The 24636-nt window shown below is 41.8% G+C and overlaps 1 protein-coding gene across 1 annotated transcript in view; it reads left to right on the forward strand.

The window, feature by feature from the left end:
• The first annotated feature begins 14761 nt into the window (after positions 1–14761).
• RTN1 (reticulon 1) overlaps positions 14762–24636 on the forward strand; it is a 213250-nt gene continuing 203375 nt past the window's right edge. The window contains exon 1 of the mRNA XM_066276382.1: positions 14762–15170. Coding sequence (XP_066132479.1) covers positions 14930–15170 — 241 coding nt within the window. The 5' untranslated portion in view covers positions 14762–14929. The remainder of the gene's footprint in view (positions 15171–24636) is intronic.

Raw genomic sequence — 24636 nt, forward strand, 5'->3', positions numbered from 1 at the left:
AGCAAATTAAATTAACATTGTAAGTGAAATAAGACTTCATTTAATTCATCTATCTGTTGATACTCTTAGACAAAGGACAAACATATAAATTTTATCTCTTATTTATGGGTAAGTGTATCTTGAATCTGAAAACAATTGTGAAGGTACATTACCATTGATTATAACAAACTGTGTCACTGCCTAATTTAAAGAAGAATCATTTAAACAAAAAAGAAGTGGCTTTATCGACCTAAATAAGAAAATCTTGAGTTGCATAATAATTAGTTAATTATAACCTTTAAATTGATTGTTAAATTTATTTCCCCAAAAGCTTTATGCTTATTGATAGAGAACTATGGAGACATTCAAATTATAATTTGGCTTTGTAATGCCTTTAAGATTAATTCCAGCCCTGGCCGGTTGGCTCAGCGGTAGAGCGTCGGCCTAGCGTGCGGAGGACCCGGGTTCGATTCCCGGCCAGGGCACACAGGAGAAGCGCCCATTTGCTTCTCCACCCCTCCGCCGCGCTTTCCTCTCTGTCTCTCTCTTCCCCTCCCGCAGCCAAGGCTCCATTGGAGCAAAGATGGCCCGGGCGCTGGGGATGGCTCTGTGGCCTCTGCCTCAGGCGCTAGAGTGGCTCTGGTCGCAACATGACGACGCCCAGGATGGGCAGAGCACCGCCCCCTGGTGGGCAGAGCATCGCCCCTGGTGGGCGTGCCGGGTGGATCCCGGTCGGGCGCATGCGGGAGTCTGTCTGACTGTCTCTCCCTGTTTCCAGCTTCAGAAAAATGAAAAAGAAAAGAAAAGAAAAAAAAAAAAAAAGATTAATTCCAGAGAACCAACAGTCTGTAGATTTCAAATGCTGATGTAATTTTTATATTCTTGACATTTGATCTTTATGCAAATAAACATTTTTCTCGTTACTAATTTTATTAGATTGTGAAAATTCTATGTCACATGTTTAAATTTGATATAATCATTAAAAAAATGAATACAGCACAACTTAAGGTTTACTTTGACGGTGGAAGAGATAATTCTGCAGCGCTTCTAAAGTCATCAGCAGAGGCCCTCTTATGAATGTCTGACTGTGAATATATATCATCCAATTAAAAGTTAAAAGTTGTTCTGAAGTAAAGTTTTAATTAGACCAACAGAATGCTATTTCTAATAGGTCTATCTAAAAAGAGTTAAATAATCTTTGTCCATGATTTGTTGATGTAGAATTAATAGCTTAAAAGGCAGCCAGGATGGAATTGTAATGAGGCACTTACTCTCTCTCAGACAATATAACCCCCTCATTTTACCATCCCATTTATATTTGCATTTAGGTCTGAGGTAGCAAATTGAAGAACAGTGAATTTAAGCAGAGATGGTAGTCTTAATTCACTGAAGAGCTGACCATTTCTTTGTAGAAAGAATTCTTTCCTTTCTTTCCTTTTCTTTATCTTTTATTTATACCTCAGTCCAGAAAGTTGATTGTATCCCTCATATCACAGCATATTATCATTATTTTTCTATATAAGGCCCTTGTTTAATCTACAATTTTTTTCCAGTCTCAACTCCCACTCCAACAACAGGTACAAATCTAATGTACCTTATAAACCTTGAGTTATGCATTTATCTTTGTACCTCTCTTTGTACGTTGTCTTGATGTGTCTGTTAAACTTGGCCTTGACTAGATTAGCCTGTTCCTTGAATTCTTCTGCTGGTTGTTGACAATGCTCTCTTCCTGTCGTTACTGCCCTCAGTATCTTCTCACCCACTCTGGTTTAGCTTTCCTAGCACTATGCCTTACTGTAAATACCTAACCAGCTACTTTCAGTACTTAAATGCTCCCAGCTCCACCAGTCTTCCTGAGTTCTTAGCTATAGACACTTCTCTCTGACCTACCTGACTACCTTGCCTGTGGCTAGCTGCTCTCTACTGTCTCTACTGGGCCTGGCCTACTCTGTCTTGGTACCCAGAGGGACTTAGAGCCAATTAATTGAACTTTGGCTTAATTTTGGACAATTTAGTACTATTCTTAGTTGCAATAGCCTATTTTTTTCATTATTGAAAACATGGACCTCTTCCAAATAATGCTTTAGGCTTTATGCTGCTTTAGTGGTGGTCAAAAACTTCCTTTCTCATATCGTATAACTTTGGGTGGTTGGAAGGGGCAAGGGATGGAGAATGGGGAACTTGTGGAATAGGTTTGTAAAAATGCCGGTCAAGGCTGAGTTGGGAAGGATACAGCTATCATTATAATTTTCAAATTTTAGTGGATATAAGAATTACCTAAGGTGCTTATTTAAATTATATACTCCTGAGCCTATTTCCAGTGGATCTGACTCAGTAAATGTGAGATAGGGCCCAGGAACAAGCATGTTAAGCTAGAATGTCAAGTGATTCTGACATAGTTGGTATCTAGCACATACTTTGAGAAAATATTTCTATACGGTGTGTTCAGAACATATGCTTGGGGGAGGAAGAACCCTAATAGTCTGGGTGTACTAGGTTAGATGCAGGATGGATCATCTTTGTGATTTTCAAATGCCTTTTAGGTATTTTATGGTGCTTGACTTGTTTTCCTTAAGCATTTTAGTAAGCTGGGAAGTCAGGATGGAGAAATATGGAAGGAATAATATATGTATGGCTCTATTTCACAGTATTCTACAAACCCCAAAAGTACTAGAGATGGCTAGAGTTTGGTGGCCTGCCCCAATCATTGAATGGCTGTAAGGGAGAAAATTCCAGAGAATTAACCTTTACAATCTCATATTTGGATTGATACAGCTCAGCAAAGAGCTAGTATTGTTAGCCACAATTAAGGATTGTATGAATAAATGGGCCAGGTTCCTGGAGTTGTGTGACAGTTATCCAGAATAAGATTGTACCCCAAATCAATATGTACCAAGAGATAGTGTACCTCAGTTGGGGTACTGCCACAGACTGGTCAGAAGAAAGTCTCAGAGTGCCTGCATCATTGCATTCTGGGATGGTTGAACATACCCTATCAGAGCTGGGGCTCTAGAACTACAATGGTAGCTTCAGTGCTACAGCACTGGAAGTTTTGATACTTCCAGCATATCTTAGGAATGCTTTGCTTGACTGTTGGTTTCTGTAGAGTCCAGAAACATCATAGGCCTTGGGAGGAAAACTCAGAGCTTGCAAAATGCCAGCTCTGGGACAGACCACAAATTCTGAAACATGTAAGAAAAAGTGGGATATATAATATACTCAAGAGTATATATTTTTTTATTGATACTGAATAGTTACCCTGAGTAGCTAATTCTCAAGGTTGGACAGCAATGGTTTTAATTCCAGTGGGGTAATGAGGGCTGCTGCAGTGTTTGGCTCCTGGGGAGGCCACATAGGATGAGATGAGCATGGAGCTTTATGAAACATTTTTACTATGATAACATTGAGGGCAATATTGGGGATAAATAGATGTGATGCCCAGTTATCAAAGTTTGTAGTTCTGAAACTTCTTAGGTGGGTTGAACTTGTTGGGGAAGTGTAAGGCGACAGCTGCCAGTGCTGGCGTTGCTCCACGGTGAGCTCATCCTTGAGTAGGGACCTCATTACACAAGAACTGATTTTTTTTTCTACTCCCTCTCTCAACCTGGGGGCATAAAAATGGCATAGTGGCTTCCCTGACCAAATGCAGAGAAGAAGAGAAAGCTGGGATCAGGGAAGCTTAAGTACATCAGTTTAAGATGGTCCTCAGGGAAGTCACCAAGTTTGAGAATAATTATGCAGATACCTGAGCTAGTTTGTAAGGGGCATTGAAACAGCCTCAACCAGTAGGGACAGTAACCTAGAAAGAATCACAGCTCTTTCCACTTAGGTGGCCCAAATGGACTGACTATTCAGAACTTCTTTAAACCCATTATCTAGAGTGGCTTTATTCCATTCCAAACTGGGCAAGCTAAATGAAATGACAATCTAGGCCAAGATCCAGCCATGGCTTTACTCATGACACTGAAGCTTCTACACCCAGACACTACCTCTAAGCATTCTTCAAAAATCTACTGCAATTAAGCTGTGGATTCCCCATAGCAGCCAAGAAGAAAACTTTATTTATTATTACTGGAAATTTTAATCTCTCACCTTCTTGAAGAGGTGGTTTATGGGGAAGTTCCATACCTCAAGGCCTCTGTACTGAAATTATTTCAGACTGCAAGGCATCTGTTCTTTACGATGTTTAGGAAATTTGTGATTTTCCACATGGCCTTGATTTTCCCATGAGATATTCCTCTATGCATATTAGGGGTTAATGGGCAGGGTAGGCAGGAATTGACAGAACCCAAGAGGTTAACTTCAGAGCCTGCAAGCCCCAGCTGCATAAAAGCCTCTATCCCATGGGTGACAGCCATAGAGAGCAGAAGCCAAGGAGTGGACAGCCAGTGACTCAGGCTTATCTAGGATGTGGGTGGAGACTTGCAAGGTACAGAGGCTGATGTGAAACTACAGAAGGCCAGGTCCTCAGAAGGGAAGCCACATTTGGGGGAGAAACAAGGACAAGCAGGAATTGAAAGCTGAAGTCCAAGACACTGTTATCTCCAGAAAGAAAATATGAGCCAAAGTCAGGACCCAGGATATCATAGAATTTGAAGGTGCCTGGTGGAGACATTGTGTTGATATCTCAGGGTTGGTATGGAAGGGCAGCATCCCTTAGAGAAGTTGACTTTGTTAAAGCACCCTCAGTGGGTCTTCTTCTAGTGAGACTCCTCACATTTCATTCATTTATTTATCCATAATAAATATATACTATATGCTAGTCACTTCTATAAAATGTACATATAAATCAAGGAGAAGAAGACATCCAAGAACTCAATGATACCCTGCATAACACAACACATAGGAAGAAGTTTATTCTTACAGGACCAAAACAACCCTTAGTCAACTTGTATCAGTCTTCACAATGCTTTTTCACAACAGCAGTCCTGGCAGGGGCCAGCTGGTCTTCCCAGCACTGCTGGGTGTTTTGTTTTTTTCAGGTAGCAGAATTTGAAGTTAGGCATTAGAGCTGCATTGCTCATTAAAAGGTATACATAGGCTTCTCTTGATGCAGTCAAATGCATAATCCTTCTCATCCTCTGGCTTCCTGGCATCTGGTAGTGTTCCTTTTGTGAATTGATCCTTGATGTTTACGATAACCTTACATGTATAATTTATAAGCAAAACTTATTAGTATCTAAAAGATGCAAAAATAAAAAATAGAGAAATAAAAGATGTTGGCTGATTACCTTAGAGACTTTTCCTAGAACTTATTTTTTTTTATCAGAAAATTCAGAGACGATGAAAAGGTTTAAAGAGGAAAATAAACATTTTCACAATTTTAGACATAACTTCTGTTATGATAGGACAATATGCAAGGATTGTTGAGCTTGTTCATAGTTTGCTGAAACATTTTCAGCCCTCAGGAAATTAAGCATCTTCCTGTGAGTGTCAAGGGCCTGTGATTGCATGTCTGTGGGCTCTCCTCCCAGGGCAGTGTGGCATGCTGGACCTAGTTTTATTCCCTATCAGAGTCTAAACTCAGCTTAGTGAAGCTGTCTGATAATCCACTATGAGATATGAGCATTCTGTAAATGATGAGTTATGTATTTGGGAAGGCTGCCACTTATAAAAGTACTGACCTGCCAAATGTATAAAGTCAAAATGTTGAACTTTGAATACTGGTGACAGGCTAGAGTAGGAGTGACATTTGACAAAAAGATCTTGCTAACATCTCCACAGTTAAAGCTGCACAAGAAGCCATGATTCAGTTGAAGGGTAACATTATTCTAGGATCATCTAGATATTCTGCAAAGCAATAGTTTTTTCTACATAAGGTAGTTGGCCTATTACTTTTAAAACAGAATGTTAACCCTTTGACTGATGTCCTGGTATGCTATGCCCATTTCAAAGAGACAAAGTTCAATGTTCTTTCTCCTCCTCCTCCTTCTCTTCCTTTTCCTCCTCTTCTTCTTTTGCTTCTTTTTCAAGTGAAACAAAAGAGACCCAAAGTGTGTCTTTCTCTTTATTGACTATGTGCATGTGTCTTGGACTATCTTCATGCCAAGGACTTTTCGTTTAGAACTTTTCATTTTTCTTAGGTTCTTCTCAGTCATGATAGTCTTATCCTGATTGATCATGGTCTTACACCAAATAAGGCTACAGTGAGCTAGATGACCAATGACTAGACAGTTCATAGTGCATGCAAGCCACAGAGTTTTTGTGGTCCTATCTACTCTGTGACACCAGCGGTCAAACTTGTATTGTGGTGTATCTGAAATTATAAATACAGCCTGGCTCAAAGTCCTTTTGCATAAGTATTCCCCTGAACTCTTCCTGAGACTCTCATGGAGTAGAATTAAGCTTCTGCCAAGTACTGCTTCTGGTTCCCAATTAGAGTGGAGTTCTTGCCTACTGCCCAAATTTGATGGAAAAAGAGATTTATGGATAAAAAGCTCCAAGAAAGGAGAGAAAGAAAACCATTTTTTCTCAGACCAGCCTAGCCCTTTCCCTTCTATCCCTTTCCCCCAAAGACCCAGGGACCTGGGATTTTCCTGTATATACCCATGTCAGGCCTGAGATTAGGTCATGCCTCTTCACAAATACTACAGGCTCTTGAAAGATGGTATGACATTTCCCCCCATTGGGATCATATGAATAAGACCAGAGCCCTTTAAATTGGAACTAACTCCCAAAAGTGTGAATCGACTGCTAATCTGGAGTTCCAGTGATTGCAGTCCTAAATGAGAAGAAAACGGATTTTTGCTAAGGCTCCTACTGAGCTGTCCAGGGTTCTGACTTCCTCACAGGCTATCAGTACCTTTTCTGTCTTGTCCTTGGTCTTGATGATGGTGATTTTGCTTTAACTTCTGATAACTCTGGGTGTAGTCTGTGAGTATTAATCTTGATGGCCTCTGTAGTTTTCCTTGAGCTCCATTGAGTCAGGCTTTAGTTAGTGATGTACAGCATACAAACAAAAAAATTGATTGTACTGTGTCAACACTTTTAAGTTGGAGAACATGAGGTTAAAGTCAGAAGACTTAGACTTGAGCAACAGCTGCATTAGTCATGTGATTTTAAAGAGGTCTTCGTGATTTTTTAGAACCTCGGTTTTCTCATCACCCTGAACAATAAAACGTGAAACATAAATGACAAAAATACAACACAAGGGGTATTTAAAAATATTTGAGAAAAAATATCTGACTGGAAAAGTAAACACTGGACAAAAGAAAATTCACAAAATAAGAAAGACAAGTTGTTCACAGTATATATAAAAATTAACTAAAAAAAATTAACTCAAAATTGACCAAATACCGAAATATAAGACCCAAAACTATAAAACTCTTAGAAAAAAAACACAGCTATAAATCTTCTGACCTTGGATCAGGCAATTTTTTTTAAGACATAACACCAAAACCACAACTTGTGAAAGATAAAATAGTTGAACTGGACCTTTTTGTGCTATAAAGGACACCATAAAAAAAGTGAAAAGACAATCCATAGAATGGGGCAAATTTTTGCAAATCATATATCTGATAAGAAAACTTGTATCCAGGATATATAAAGAACTTTTACAACTCAGTAAATAAAAAAGACAAATAGCTCAATTTAAAAATGGGCATAGGATCTGAGTAGACTTTTCTCTGAAGAAGATATACAAATGGCCAATAAGCACATGAAAAGATGCTGAACATCATTAGCTATCAGAGAAATGCAAATCAAAACCACAATGTAATACTAGTTTATACCCACTAAGATGGTTGTAATAAAAACCCCCCACAAAAAAAACAGATAATACCTGTTGGCAGGGATGTGGAGAAATTGAAACCAAAATACACTGCTCGTGGGCATTTCAAATGAGGCAGTTATTCAGAAAACATTCTGTCAGTTCCTTAAACAATAGAATGTTGAGTCTCCATATGACCCAGCAATTCTAGTCTTTATATCCCAAGATAAAATAAAACATGTACACGAACACTATAGCAGCATTATTTGTAATAGAAAGAAAATAGAAACAACCTAAATACCTATCAGCTGATGAATGAATAAACAAATTGTGGTATTCATATAATGGAGTATTATTTACAAATAAAAATGAGGCCCTGGCCGGTTGGCTCAGCGGTAGAGCGTCGGCCTAGCGTGCGGAGGACCCGGGTTCGATTCCCGGCCAGGGCACACAGGAGAGGCACCCATTTGCTTCTCCACCCCTCCGCCGCGCTTTCCTCTCTGTCTCTCTCTTCCCCTCCCGCAGCCAAGGCTCCATTGGAGCAAAGATGGCCCGGGCGCTGGGGATGGCTCTGTGGCCTCTGCCCCAGGCGCTAGAGTGGCTCTGGTTGCAACATGGCGACGCCCCGGAGGGGCAGAGCATCGCCCCCTGGTGGGCAGAGCATCGCCCCTGGTGGGCGTGCCGGGTGGATCCCGGTCGGGCGCATGCGGGAGTCTGTCTGACTGTCTCTCCCCGTTTCCAGCTTCAGAAAAATGAAAAAAAAAAAAAAGAAAGAAAAAAAAATAAAAATGAATAGAATGCTGATAAATGCCATATAACATGAATGAACCCTGAACACATTCTGCTAAAGGAAAGAAGGCAGACACAAAATGACACAAGGTATGATTTCATCCCTATGGAGTGTCCTGAATAGACAAATTCATGTTGTAGGTTAGTGACTTCCTAGGACTGGATTTGGGATTGTGGGGGTGGGGAGCCACTGTTAATGGGTCTGAGGTTTCTATTTGGAGTAATGAAAATAGGCCCTGGCCGGTTGGCTCAGCGGTAGAGCGTCGGCCTAGCGTGCGGAGGACCCGGGTTCGATTCCCGGCCAGGGCACACAGGAGAAGCGCCCATTTGCTTCTCCACCCCTCCGCCGCGCTTTCCTCTCTGTCTCTCTCTTCCCCTCCCGCAGCCAAGGCTCCATTGGAGCAAAGATGGCCCGGGCGCTGGGGATGGCTCTGTGGCCTCTGCCTCAGGCGCTGGAGTGGCTCTGGTCGCGACATGGCGACGCCCAGGATGGGCAGAGCACCGCCCCCTGGTGGGCAGAGCGTCGCCCCTGGTGGGCGTGCCGGGTGGATCCCGGTCGGGCGCATGCGGGAGTCTGTCTGACTGTCTCTCCCCGTTTCCAGCTTCAGAAAAATGAAAAAAAAAAAAAAAAAGAAAAAAAAAAAAGAAAATGTTTTAAAATTGTGATGATGGTTACACAATCATATTATTATACTTAAAACCATTGAATTATATACACTTTAAGTTGTATTGTATGTAAATTGTATCTTAGTAAAGCTGTTACTAAAAAATACAAATTAACAAGAAGAATGTGAAAAAAAACCTCTTAATCCATTGGGCTTCAACTAAATAAAAAATTTAAAAATGACTGTGAAATACCATATCTCTCACCAAAATTTAGAAATTAAATGCATTTGTGTGTATTAAATGAGATCTGTTTGTAAATTGCAAAGAACTATTTAAAAGCAACCAATGTCTATCTGTACATTTTGGTTTGCTTCTCAAGCTCAGAAGTTCTTAAAAGGTGTATTAATTGTGAATCCAAAGCATGAAGAATTCAAATTACAGACCTCAATTCATGTTTTTGCCCCAAGAAATAAAAAGTCTGCAGTTTTACTCAAATGTACAAACTAAGAAAACAAAACTGGATTCAGTGAAAAGTTATCAACTTTCCTCTTTCTACTCCTACTGGCAGACATTAGAAGCATCTATGTTTTATGGCCTCAGATAACAGATTAAGTCACAGCAGCCACTCTCCATGGACAGCAGGAGCCTGGTGTGTTCCAAATGTGTTGTGCAACTTAATGAGTGCTGTAGTAGTCCCCTAGAGAAAACAACTGTTTTATGCACCAGCTTATAGCTTCTATAAATTAGTTTCAATCTAAATATTCTTTCACTGCAGTAGGAAATGGAGTTCAAGAGCATCCACACGCATTGTGGAAGAGTGAACATCATGTTGCAAAATGAGCTGCAAAACATACCATATAGGCCCTGGCCGGTTGGCTCAGCGGTAGAGCATCGGCCTGGCGTGCGGGGGACCGGGGTTTGATTCCCGGCCAGGGCACATAGGAGAAGCGCCCATTTGCTTCTCCACCCCCCCCCCTTCCTCTCTGTCTCTTTCTTCCCCTCCCGCAGCCAGGGCTCCATTGGAGCAAGAATGGCCCCGGCGCTGGGCATGGCTCCTTGGCCTCTGCCCCAGGCGCTAGAGTGGCTCTGGTCGCGACAGAGCGACGCCCCCTGGTGGGCAGAGCGTCGCCCCCTGGTGGGCGTGCTGGGTGGATCCCAGTCGGGCGCATCCGGGAGTCTGTCTGTCTCTCCCTGTTTCCAGCTTCAGAAAAATTAAAACAAAAAAAAAAAAACAAAAAAAAAACATACCATATAGACAAATTAACCCCTGAACCAACCCCACACGCAATGATTTCAGAGAAATTTGAAATTCCACAGTGAGTTTCATCCTGAGTCAAACACTTATCTTAATTAAAAGAATTTTTGAAGTATATTTATCTTTATGTAAGGTTTGTCTTTTAGTATAGAGGAACTACTACTAGAAACAGATCAATGGTAACTCAATATAGAGGATTATTCCTCATCTAATTTTCTTTAAATGTCTGAAGTGTTTACTGTTGACTCTTAGGCTAAGCTTTTACTATTATAAACCATTTTCTGGAAATGATTTGGCATGTGTTATTATATCTTGATAATATTCTGTACATATATGTTAACCCATTTAGTGCTCTCCCAAACCCAGTGCTGAAGGTACTATTAAAATATCCAGGTTAGCCTGCCTGTTGGCTTAGTGGGTAGAGCATGGGCCTGGTGTACGGATGTCCTGGGTTCAACGCCTGGTCAGAACACACAGTAGAAGTGACCATCTGCTTCTCTCCCTCTTCTCTCTCTCTTCTCAGTCAGTGGCTCCTTTGATTCCAGCATTGGCCCTGGGCACTGAGGATAGCTCAGTTGGTTCCAACATGACAGCCTTAGTTGCTAAAAATAGCTCAAAGCATTAGTCCCAGACAGAGATTGCCAGGTGGATCCTGGTCAGGTGCACGTGGGAGTCTCTCTGTTTCCCCTTCTCTTCCTTAAAAAAAAAAAAAATCCAAGTTACAGTTGAGGAAACTGAGGCACAGAGCTATTAGGTAACTTTAATATTGAGGCTAGATAGGACTTTAATTTAGCTAAAATTTGTTACTTGTGGTGTCCTTCCTGCAGTTTCCCCTATTCCTTTTCCCCATGAGCTAAGGTTTAGTCTAAGTTGTTAGCATTAAATAATTATTCCACACCAGATTCCTTCTTTTGAAATAACAAACAAAACTTCTTTTCCAAAAACAACAGCTGAAAACAAAACCTGACAGTTCTTTTGTCTCAACTCTTTTTGATAAGAATCCTTCCCAAGGGCCAATCCTATTTTATTTCAAAAACATTTTAGAGCAATTCATAACTTAGAGCAGCAATTTTCAACTGGTGTGCCACAAGAATCTTAAAACATGCAATACCTGACTATTTAGTTAGGGGTACTGACCTCTTTTCCCTTAGATTGTTACATAAAAAAATGACAACAAACAACACAACAATATCCATTTGGTGTCAATGAATCAAAATTATACCTATTTTCTTTTGTCAGGTCAGCAAAAAAATATTTTTTTTGTTGTGCTGCAGAATTTTAGTAATTAGTTAATGTGTGTCATGAGATGAAAAAGGTTGAAAATCGCTGACTTAGAGCAACTCAGCAAGCCTTGGAATTCCATCGTTGACTGTGTGTTATTATGTCCATCAATTTTCAAATTAGTCAAGCTTTGTCAGTTCACAGAAGTGCAAATGTAGAATAAATAATATTGATAAATATTGGTAATTTCAAACCATAGAATAAAACTGCAGATTTCTTTCTCCAGATAGACAATTATAATCTGTATGTGTCCAGAGGTAGAACTTGATAAGATAGCTGTGAAAATTTCTAAAATGGAAAGAGTGTGCACACCTTTTTCAGCAGAGCAAAATAGAATCGCTTATCAAAATGAAATTTTAATTATATTGAAAATGGAAATAGTCTCAAAATGGAAAATTTCAGTTTCCCCTAACAAGTAAAATCTAATCATACTTAACTGGCTATTCCCTTCCCCATTCTCAATTAGAGTATTAATATCTGATGAAATGTGGAAAAATTCAGAATCATATCCCAAAATTCCTTATCAATTTAAGGATATCCCAAAATTATCAATCAAGAGCCTTGCATATTTATTCCAGTTTTGAAATGATGACTTTCATTAATGTTTCTCAGAGAAACAAAATAGCACACTCCATATTATTTTGTATGTAACTGCCTTAACATAACAATTCTCAAAGTTTCAGTACCCAACAAAAACCACTTAAATGTTATATCATTAGTTTTCTGTGTTCTTGGCATGTTATTAATAATGAAAGTATGATAAATTTCCACCTGACATTTCCAATGCTTGTGGGCATTCTAAACAATAGATTTGAAAAGTCCCACAAGTGCCCTCGATTATACAACAGGATTAAGCCATACTAAAAGATGGCCGTGGAAAGCTTTTTATCTTACAGATTTCTTAATCAGGTTTATTTTCCTATAGGAAGATACAAAATATCATGATTATTCATGATAACCAAGACTTTGTTGGTGACTATTGTTGGAGAGGATAATTTTTATAGCTTTACTGAGGTAAAATTGATATATATGAAATTGCACATAGTGAACAGTTTGATGAGTTCTGATGCATGTATATACCTGCAAAGCTATCACCACAATCAAGATAATAAACATGTTCATCATAACTTTTGAAGATACCAACAGTATAAAATTTTGAAGATTATTAGATTAGGGACATCTGGTACTACCACATTTATTCTCTACTGAGTAAAGATATTTTCTCTATGTTGACACATCTTTTTTTTTTTTTTTCTTTTTCTTTTTTTTTCTTTCTCTGAAGCTGGAAATGGGGAGAGACAGTCAGACAGACTCCCGCATGTGCCTGACCGGGATCCACCTGGCACGCCCACCAGGGGCGACGCTCTGCCCACCAGGGGGCGATGCTCTGCCCCTCCAGGGCGTCGCTCTGCCGAGACCAGAGCCACTCCAGCGCCTGGGGCAGAGGCCAAGGAGCCATGCCCAGCGCCCGGGCCATCCTTGCTCCAATGGAGCCTTGGCTGCGGGAGGGGAAGAGAGAGACAGAGAGGAAGGAGGGGGAGGGTGGAGAAGCAAATGGGCGCTTCTCCTATGTGCCCTGGCCCGGAATCGAACCCGGGTCCCCCCGCACGCCAGGCCGACGCTCTACCGCTGAGCCAACCGGCCAGGGCCAACGTTGACACATCTTAATGTTTTTTTTAAAAATTGATTGATTTTAGAGAAAAAAAGGAGAAAGAGAGAGAGAGAGAGAGGAGAGAAGAGAAACACCAATTGTTCCACTCAGTTGTACATTCATTGGTTGCTTCTTGTATGTACCCTGACCAGGGATCCAATCTGCAACCTTGGCATATAGGGATGATGCTCTGAACAACCGAGCTACCCAAGGTTGATACAACATCTTTTGAATATTAATATATTAGTATAACAAAGATTGGGCAAAACTTAGGCTTTTAAGTGTCAGCATTTTTTGCGGTACGTCTGAACGGTGCTGAAATTGAGTATAAAAACGGAAAGATATGAAATCCTTAATATGCCTATGGTGGCTTAGCAGTCCCACAACACTTCACAGAATGTCAGCTCACGCCCCACCATTTCTAGAGAAGGAGCAGCAGAGAAGCCTATTCACCCACCCTCGGGGTTGGGCTGAACTTTTTTTTTTATATATATATACAACCACGTTATTTTATAGACAGACAACTTAGGAAGCAAAAAGAAGTGGAAGTCTTGTTTGAAAAGATGGGTCTAAATATAAGAATAATACATTATCAGGCAAGTCACTTTCTCTCTGAGTGTTGGTTTTTCTGTCATATATCTTCTACCTTATCAGAGAGGGCTGAAAATTTAAGAAAAGAAAAAGAAAAAGCAGCAGAAGCAGCAAGTTTCCTGGAATGCCCAACTTCTCAAATAAAATAGCACAAATAAATATTAGCACAGGCAGCTTCCAGTTTGGATGGCATTGGCTCGGTGTTTCTGAAAGGAGACAGAGCTTCTTTTTGTACTACTTGTGCCATTCCGCTTGTCCTCAGTGCTTGTAGGAATGAGGTCTGGTCAGCTTTTCTTCCCCGAAGGCTTTCCTGGCTTTTTCCTGTACTCCATCCACTACTTTCAGCCTGTGCTGGAAAACCAGTCTACGGCGGCAGCGTTGAACCTCGGGGCTGCACAGTCCCTCGTCTCCATCTGCCACCAGCACCATCAGGACCGCTCGTCCGCGCGCAGCCCTGCGGCCTCTCCATCGCTGACCGTGGTCACTCTCAGAACAGAGGTCTTGAGGTCTCCAGCTTCCTTTCTTTGCCTCGGTGTCCAGGACACCAGACCGGGCTTAACTTTGTGAGTTGGGAGGACAGCTCGCCTCGTCACTCACGCTCCCACTGGCGGGGGGGGGGGGGGGGTCGCTGCTACCTGCGCATCTTTTCCTTTGATTCCTCCCCAGATGAGATTAAGATCCAAGTGGATCCGGCACATCCCGTAAGCGGGGCCGGCCCTCCGCAGGCCCGGGGCTGCCGGCTGCCGAGGGAGCCTCGGCCCAACAGGCCATTTTCACCTGCGTAACAGCCGGCTCGGGCGAGCGCGGCGGGGCCGGGCGCGGGAGGAGGAGCGCGGGCGGCGGCCGCGGCGGGGCCGGGGAGGGGGAGGAGGAGGAGCCGAGGCGCGGGGCGCGGCGGGCGGCAGCTCGGCCGGAGTTGCAGCGGCGGCGGCGGCGGCGCTGACACCGCAGCCTCTCGAGCCCCGAGTCCCGGCGGGGGCGGCAGCCGCGAGCGCCCGCCCGCCCGTCCAGCCTCCGCGCCTCGGCTCCGGGCCCAGCCGCCGTTGCCGCGCCCCGGGGACCGCCAGCCATGGCCGCGCCGCCGGACCCCCAAGAAGAGCTGCCGCCGCTGGCCGGCCCTGGGTCCCCGTGGTTCGGGGACCGGGGGGAAGGGGAGGATGGAGCGGCGACGTCGAAAGGGGCCCAGCCCGCGCCGCAGGAGGGGGAGTCCGGCCGGGGATGGGGCGCCCGGGCGGGGGAAGCGGAGCCGCGGGAACTGGGCTCGAGCCCCGCCCGGCCGCCGCCCGTTGCCATGGAAACCGCATCCACAGGTAAGGCGGGCGGGCGGGCGGCGCTGCGCGGCGATGGCGTCGGGGCCCGGGCCCCCCAGCCGGGCCCCCCGCAGGTCGGCTCTGCGCCCTCCTCGTGTCTCCACCGCGAGCGCCAGGAACACCCTCCTCCGCCCCGGCTTCGCCACCGGCCCCTGTACATAGTAGCGGACGGGCAGAAAACCTGAATTTTATTTTCCCAGAGACTTGGAAGAAAACAAAATACTATTGATTCTTTTACTTAATGATCATCATTCTTTCGGCTGTTAAAATGGACCTCCTAGGCGAACCGCCGCATCCTGGCGCTGGAGCGCCCGCGTACAAGTTTCTCGCTCCCGCCAGGGGTCGGGGGCTGCGGGGCCCCCTGCCGGTGGCGATGTCTGGGGGGCGTGTTTGCGCGCGCTCGCGCGCCGGCGACGGGGACGCCGACAACAAAGCGGCCGGCCGGCCCGGCGCCCCTTCACCCCGCTCGGTCCGGGACGGAGATGAGGCTTTCACTGTCCCTTTCTTACTCATTCTCTGTACGAACCGCCACACCCTGTTTCATCCCAGTTCCCCTCCCATCCTCCGTCTCTCCCTCTCCCCGCTCGAAAAAGGTGTGTATGCCTAATTTAGGAGCGACAGCGTTGCAAGTGGGTTGGGAGTTGTGGCAGCCCCCTCCCAAAACCTTTCTTTCCCAGCTGCCCGGACGCTCCCATCTTACAGGGAGCACTGAAACTTGGAACCCCTTAGGGTGGTCAGCCTGACGATGGTGTTAAAGGACTTGGGTGGTGGTGAGCGGACGAGGCACAGTTTACCAGCAGTCTGAACCCACACAGGCTTTTGAAATGGCCCTGGGTTGGGCCTCCCTTCGCCTGACTCGGAGCCAGAGCGTGCAGGTGCCCAGAGGGGACCAGGGACTCTGGGACACTGGCCAAAAGATGTGGGAGGCACGTTTTGGGGAGGAGCTGCTGGCCTGGTTAGCGCTGTGTTTCCAGGGAGTGGGTATAGGGTGCTGTGTTGTGTTGTTCCGTGAGAAAGCTTTGTTGTGGTGTAGTGGGAGTGTGTAGTTTTGGAATTGTGGCTTTGGAAGGCCTTGGGGCGCTGGTTGCTCCCAGAGGAGGGGAAGAGTAGTGGGACTGGCTTTCCAGCTCTTGGCTGCTGATTTAGGGGAACCCCTTTCTTAAGCCACTGTCTCTCATGGGTCATGTGGAGTGGCCTTAGGTAGCTTTAACTGTGCTCCAGCACAAGACTTGAGCTGAGAAATGGAGGTTCGGGGAATGCGTTGAATAAAATGTCAGCATTCTGAAGGGAAGAGGAAAAGTGGGGATCATAAGCAAAGAAAGAAAGCAGAAAACCCTATTTGCCATGTTAATTATTCTATGTGAAAGCAAGGATTTAAGACTAAGAATGGCTACCTAGCCTATCTTTCAACTTCTTCATCTAAATTAAGAGAAAACAAAACTTCTTATAATTTCAAAATAAGATGGCAAAAGATAGTAGGTAAATGAATGTACCTTTTTTGTTGATTTACCATTACCATTCTTTGTTGAGGAAAGCTCATGATTCAGAACCTTTATCCACCACATCAAATTATTTCTTTATTGATATGGCCTATGTCCCATCAGTGTCACCAAGGTGGATAAATAAGGGAGAGGAAGCTAAGCACCCTGAGCTCAGTAACATACTATCCACTACAACAAATTGCTATAAAATGCTTAGAACAACTCCACCTGTCACAAAGTAGGCAGTTGCAATTTTCATCATCATCATCATCATCATTATTGTAGAAATATTTTACTGTGTTAACTATCATAGGGGTTTCCTATCCTAGGCAACAAATACAGTAATACAATCAAATGTGATATTAACTCTGGATGGGTGGAAAAGGAAGGGAGGGGGAAAAGAGCACATATTTTACAGAAATAAAATTTTATTTTATAGCACATATTTATATAGAAGTTTTTTAGTTCATTATTTCGGAAGAAATTTCTCATATAGCCATTGATTGTTTGATACTTTAAAACTGTGTGTTTCCTATTTGGTAGACTAGATAGGTTATTATAGGAGACCCAGATGCCAGAAATGATATCTCAGTAAATAACTAGATCTTGAAACATCTGAATAGAATCTGGGCCAGCTCTCTTGTCTGTTATTTTGGCAGTTCTATTGCTATAAGCCAAGTCAGCAGGTGTATCTTGAACTTTATCAGATACAAAATCGAGAAGCCTATTAAACATACTACTTTACTTTTTAAAAATAAAATGGTTCTCTTTAGAACTTAAATCAAACTAATAAGTAACTTAGACTTTGTTGTGATATACTTTAAACAGATTTTTGTTTCTTTTTCAGATGGAATTATACAATGTATGACAGATATAGATGTTTTAAAAACCCTTTATTTTTCTGAAAAACACCACCATTCTTGCCATCTGGAAAGAAATTCTGTTATTTATTTTAATATATTAATGGTAATTAAATTTCCCAAAGCAGCATTTTCAAAACTATTTCTTAGTTGTGTCCTAGAATGAATATATATTTAAAGAGCATTAAAGCTGCACTGTGAAACCAGTACTGTATTTTCAGGTCTTCTTATTGCTTCTCTGTCTCTTGTGCTACAATGTAACAAAAGTAACATTTTCTTTAATTTTTCATATCTAAAATTTATAATGAGCATGTGAAATAATGTCTGTTGCCAAGGGAACTTTTAGTGCTTCATGTATGTGTGGGCTACAACATGTAAGAGTTGTTAATCAGAAATCAGTGCCATTATCTAATAACTTTATACAAAGGATGTTAAGAGCAACTGTTTTTTTCCAAAATGATTGGTTATTCCTGGAAACTATTCAAAAGGAGCATACAATAACACAAGAATAGAAGAATGGCCCTTTGTTTAAAGGAAGACTTTAAAATAGAACATTTGAACAAAATGCTGTGATGAGAAGTTAACTCATTGGCCACTTTGGAAATTAACTCATTGACTGCCTCACACTTGGAAGGCAAAATGAAGAACAGAATAGTGAATGGTCTGGAGAAATCAGTCCAGTAAGATTTGTTTCAGTAGTACTGACTTATAGATAATTTGACTTAAATTTCTAGGTGATTGATAAAAATAAAGAGATTTCCCCAATTTACCCTACTTAGACCGTGGTGCTCATAAATTTATATTTTTCAACACTGGCTGTGATACTGTATTGGAAATACTTTTAATTTATAACATCTAAATAATTTTCAAAATGATTATATATCTATGTTTATTCTGTTTAATATAATAAATTTTACAATACACATTAACAATAATCTTCTAAAATCCATGTGGAAGTTGGATTGACTGTCTTCATTTGTGGATGGATGTGTTTGGTAGGTGTGTGTCTTTATTTGGAGTCATTCCCAGTAATCCCCTTCGGAATGTATAAATTTTAATCTTCCTTTTCCTTTCGTCTTTTGAGAAAGCAACAGTTCTATTGAAATGGGAAGGAACACTCCATCTGCCTTTTCAATGTACTACAGAACATCTAAGAAGAGTAAAAGAGTAATGCAATTTATTTCTGTCTCTGAATATAATCAATAACACTTCTGGCAGTGTGTACAGTATATGTCCTTTCATGTAGGAAATTGAAATAAGGTTAAATTAAAATTTAGAAATGCTTACATACCCTAAAAATATGTTGATAAATTTTACGGAGGCTTCCAGCATAATTCCTTCTTCATGAACTTACTGTTCCAGGAAACTTAGCCTGCTCATTGCTCCTCAAATATACCAGAGGCCTTCCTGCCCCCCTCTTTTTTTCTAGGCTGTCCATGTACTTCTTATTCTGATGGTTTAGAGATGAGTTGTGGATTATCTTGCTTAATATACAGTCCATCCTGGATAGCACAGATTATGAAAAGTTTTTGTTATCTGTAAAGTGAAAAACTATTACAGTTCAATTCAATTTAGAAAACATTTACTGAATGCCTCCTTTGTGTAAGACTCTATGCTAAACACAGGTTGTGGTTTCCTAGAACACGTGCATCTTTCTGTTTCACACTAGTATTTGGTTTAGCTGTACAGTTCCTTTTGTGCCATTTTTCATTCTTTTCATTCTCAAGTCATTGCTGGAAGCTAGACTAGAAGGACATTATAATAATCTCTCCCCATGGACACAAGGGTATGAGCTAGTTTTCTGAGGTCAGCACAGGATAAATAAATATGAGCACAGCTTGCTCAGACAATGTAGCTGGGGGGAAATCAAATCAAATCTATCCCTATCAGTCTTACTATATCTATTTAATTGTCTGATTCTGTTGTCTTCATAAAAATAACCATTGGTGAATATAACTCAAAGATCTCTGGATTCTGTTTTTATTTTAAAGTTAAAATAGATTATTGACTGGGGAGCTTTGGAAAAGTCACTATAAAATACAGAGGGCCATGAGAGAGTGGGTGTTTGACAGAGACTAAGAAAGGAACACAGTTATTGAGGGGAGTGGGAGACTGAGATGGTGGAGGACAAGGTCATTGGAGGTGTGGAGTCCAGAAGAATGGCAAGACCGAGAGTGAAATAATCACCTGTATGATTACTGAAATCACAAGGACCATGGCAGAGATTGGAGAGTGACAGTGAACCAGGTGCTTATATCTTTAGGAAAGAACAGAGTGACCTGAGCTTAAAAGCTAGGGACTTTTTATAGGGGAGGGAAGAACAGTTGCCTGTAAAATGATAAATGTAGAGTCTTGATATAGTTTTTGCAACTATTTAATATGTACAGAACGTAGGAGACACAACTTAAAATAGTTCATTGTTGGGGATGGGAACTTTAAGGTTTGTAATTAACTAAATATGAGCCAATGGTATGGTGAAATTACTAAAATAGCTTATGTAATTTTAGGTAGTATTAATAGAAAGTCTTGGGTGAACATTATATGAGGTAGTTTCCCTAGATTCTGTTCTAGGTAGGCCAAAGTCAGAGTCTTGTACTAAATGGTGTGAGGCACGCTTTGTGAGATGTTAATGAGTTACAGAATGGTGAGGGCAGGTGACTAGATTGGTGAGGCTTCTGGAGAAAATGCCACTTGTGAAACAGTTGAAGAAGTTAAGAATTTTTAGCCAGAAGAAAAGAAGAATTAAAGGAGATCGGAAAGTTAAGTTTAAATACTAGAAAAACTCTTACGAAGTAAGGAAAGAAGGCTTGTCTGGAGTACTTTTACAGGGCAGGTTGGGACTAGAGGGTAAACGAGTAGCAGATTTCTGCATCGTGAAGGAGAAAGTTCTAATAATTAGAACTGCCCAGAAGAGTGATAGATTGTCTCCCAGTTACTGATATATCCAAGTATAATCAAAGTTGCTGTTTATTGGGGGAAACTTAGAAAGAAAGGTGTTAGTTACACCAAGCTCTTTATACCTTCCAAAAAGAAAACAATACTCTAACTTTACATTGTAGTTGTTAACATGGGCATATTTTTGACAAGTGACCGGCACACCAATGAAACCAGAAATAGTTTACATTGCAAAAACCATAGTTAACTTCAAATTGGCTACCTACAATACACTCTACAAATCGTGGCCATCTTTAAATTCTCTAGTTTTCCACTGTAGAGAAAAAATCCATAATGTAACATACTTGCTTCATAACAACTACACAATTTTATCTAGGTGTGGGTTATTAACCTAAATGCAAAACATATTTGCAAGCATCTCTTTTATTTATTCTTCTCTCTGAACTATCAGTTTCACTTTTTCTACTGTATTTAATTCTATAAATATTCAACATATTCTAAATCTTGGAAGGGAATTCATTAAACAATTCTATAAAGCTAAGAGCATCAATATGAATCTGTTTTTAGTCCTCTGCCTCATTATCTGTATATTTATGTCAGATTACTCATTTAAAACCATATTTGCTGGGTTGCGTAATGAATTACATTTTAACAAATGGTCCTGCATTCTAACTTCCATGCCCAGTCTGCAAATGGGTTTTCAAGTTCATCTGCACGAAATTATTATAAAACCAGGTATAGACCAAATTTTTGCCTCTGGAATGTGAGAAATTTGTTGAGTATCTCATATCCTTCAAAGTAAATAGAATTTTGTTTTATGCATAGCTATCTTCATTAAAAAAAAAACTCTTGGGTAACAGAAAATGTGTGTATTTAAGTTATCGCAGATTTAGTTGATGAGCATAAGAATAAAAACCAACGTCACGCCTACCTTTGGCATGAATTTTTTCAACTGATTCTGAAAAATCAGGGCTTCTCAAAATGCTGTCTGTACACTATCTTCTTCAATATCCCATGAAGTGATCCACAAACCTCAACCCAGGGAAGCAAGGCTGCCAAATGCATATTAATACTTTCAGAAGCAGTGATTTATTGACTCTCCTCTTTATGCTTGGCATTATTGCTAGGAGTTGTGGGGAACAAAGGCACATGAGCTATGTCCCATTTCCCCCATTTTTTCTGAGCTTACTGTCCAGATGGGAGATGTGACCAACTCACACAAAACAAAGATAAACAACGCAAGTCAGAGAACAGCCTGGTGCTTGGATGGATAGCACAAGCTATACATGTTGCAGGAATTTTACGATTTTATGGGTTCTGGAACACCTGATCTCTTGAGAGAGGTGAAGTGTGACTTACATCTAAAGGGTAGATAAACTATGAATAAGCAAAGTGCACAGAGAAGTGGTTAGGGGTGGGGAGAAACATGGGTGATGCTATGGAGATGAGCAATGACTAGGCTGGTTCAACCTGCCCAGGTGGGTAGAGGGAGGCAGAATCTAGTGGTTTGGAAATTGCACATGAGATTCTAGACTCCTTGTTTGTGGGTTATGGAACTGTGGAAGGTTTATATATGGTGGGAGTAAGGGAGTACTATTATAAAACTGTGTTAAATAAGATTAGTGAAACAGTGGCATAGTAGATGAACTCAATGGGGATGATCCTGAAACCTGCACATTCTGCTTCAAGACAGCTGACCCAATAGCATCAGTTTCAGGGCCTTGAGTAAATAACCCGGGGAAGAAAGATGAGTGGCTTCACAGGAATATTCAGGCGAATTTGGTGACTGACAGTATATGGGGGACGAGGGGAGGAATGCATCGACTCTTAGGTTCTGTGCGCAGTGGCTGGGCGAGTGTCGGTTCTATAGAGAGGTGGGAGGGGGACCTCGTTAGGTGAGGATAACAGGTTCATTTTTAGTTATATGAGGCTTGAAATGATGAAAAGCAATTTGAGTGGAAATCTGCACTTGGCACCATAGAAAAAGGAATAGATTTTGGAGATGAAAACAGGATTATGTTAGTAGAGACTTAGAAAATTAGAAGAGCAGCCATAGAATAAATTAGGTTTTTGAAAGAGAGGATCTGTAGTATGGGAAGAACTGTGGTCCAAGAACAGAGCAAGAGTGCCTTGTCGCTTATTACCGGATTGGCATTAGGCAAGTTATTTTAAACTTTCTGAGCCTCAGATTCAGTGGTGAGTATATGTCTACAAGACTAGATCTTGTAGAGAGCTTGGCAATCAAATGGTAACTGCATTATTATAGAATCATGGAAGCCAAGATCATGGCATGGAATAAACTCCCACTGAGAAAGCACATCTATCTAATCTTTGCTTTGGCACCTAATACCATGTCACCGTGAGCAAATCTACTTAATGTCTCAGCTTCTTCATATAAAAAACAGTGTGACACTGTTGTCCCGGCTCTCTTACAGAGCTGTTGTCAAGATAAAATGAAGTAACACGAAGAGGTACACGCAAATTGCTAATAACTATATATTTGCAAAATACTGTGAATAGGAAGCCCAGTCAGTACTGTAAGATGTAAAAGCAGTCTAGAAGAACATAGGTCAAGAAAAAGTCATGTGATGCCAACCTTACATGTTTTAATAGAAACTGCTTGCTTGATCATCTAGACCTCGGCAAGTATCAGTGGGGAATGGCAGGAGAGTGGGAAAGAATGGGAGTGGGGAGAATTCAGTTCTGGCAGTCCACATTGGAAGACATTTTGGCTATGAGGAGGACAGTTGGATTGGTGTCCAGCTCCACTCATGTTCTAAAGAGTGATCTGTGACTGGAACAGGGCTGCGGTGTGCCCATGGGGCCAGCTGGAGGTCGGGGGGGGGGGTAGATGAGTTCCATTCTGATTCTCCTGTTCACTGGAAGGACAGTAATCACTGGAAGTTGTCCCAGGTATACATGGAAGTCAGTCTGGAAGGGGCGGCCTCTTGCACAAAGAGAGCATAGTGGCAAAATCCAGCCCATGCACCCACTTCCTGCCTTACCCCCCAGAACTAAATTAACTAGCTCTGTGGGCTTTTAGGTATCTTCAGACTAGTCTTATAGCTCTGTAGCTTAAGTATTTCATAAATAGATTAGTGCTTCTGGAAAGATGGAGTAGACATTCTTTTCCTTATCCGTCCCGCTAGCTAAGTACAGCTAAGAACTCTAGAGATGATAAGATAAAGATAAAAAATCTGCATAGCAAAAGTTGCATATTTATAAGGCATTAACCTGTATGAAAACCCATCTGAACTAAAGGGAGAGAGAAGCTGTGAGAGGGGGTGGCAGCTAACACTTGGAATGATAGGACTCGAGGATCTGTAGGAACCTCAGCTGAAAGAAACAGACCTAAAAAGGCGCGGGAGGGAAGGAGGGGAGGGGGAGGGAGATGGGGAGGGGCACAAAGAAAACTGGATAAAAGGTGACGGAGGACAATCTGACTTTGGGTGATGGGTATGCAACATAAGTGAATGGCAAGATAATCTGGACATGTTTTCTTTGAATATATGTGCCCTGATTTATTGATGTTACCCCATTAACATTAATAAAAATTTATAAAAAAAAAAGTAGACATTTGACAGGGATACTTGTAAATCTTCCAGTAGGATCCTCAAATGACCTGCATGAGCATAATTGGAGGGTCATGGAGAAACTGCAAAACATAGAATGAAAAAATTATAAGAACTTTGGTTAACTCTAAGTCAGTGGGGTGAACCGGCTGCCCTCAGTTGATGAACTGTTCATCTCTTTCAGTCAAGGTGCCCAGAACAGGGACGTGAAGGTTGTGTTTGGCTCTGGGAGGGTCACCCATGTTGGCATTGGGCAGAGTCCTGAGTGTCCTGAAAACTCCAAGGTGCAGATGTAGCAGGAGCTTTGACTCGGATTGAAAGAACTGAGCACTTACAGCCTGCATAAGAGAAGGAAGGGTGGGTCATGCCAGCTGTCTATGGATACGTGAAAGGCTGTCAAGTGGCGTGGGCACTGGATCTGTTCTGTGTGACTCTGGAGGATGGAGCTGTGGTCAATCAGAAGCTAAGCTGCAAAATATGAAAATAGGCTGGACTGCCTCATGTAATGGTGAAAATGTCATCACAGGAGGTATGTAAACATAGTTTGACTGGCTATTTATATGATATAAGGGCTATAATAGAGAGGATTCATTAGACTAGTTAGTTTATCTTTTCAGGATCATAGACCCCCCCCCCATTGGAGAAACAGCTGAAAACT

The sequence above is a fragment of the Saccopteryx bilineata genome, chromosome 4, assembly GCF_036850765.1.
Source record: "Saccopteryx bilineata isolate mSacBil1 chromosome 4, mSacBil1_pri_phased_curated, whole genome shotgun sequence".
NCBI classification, from domain to species: domain Eukaryota; kingdom Metazoa; phylum Chordata; class Mammalia; order Chiroptera; family Emballonuridae; genus Saccopteryx; species Saccopteryx bilineata.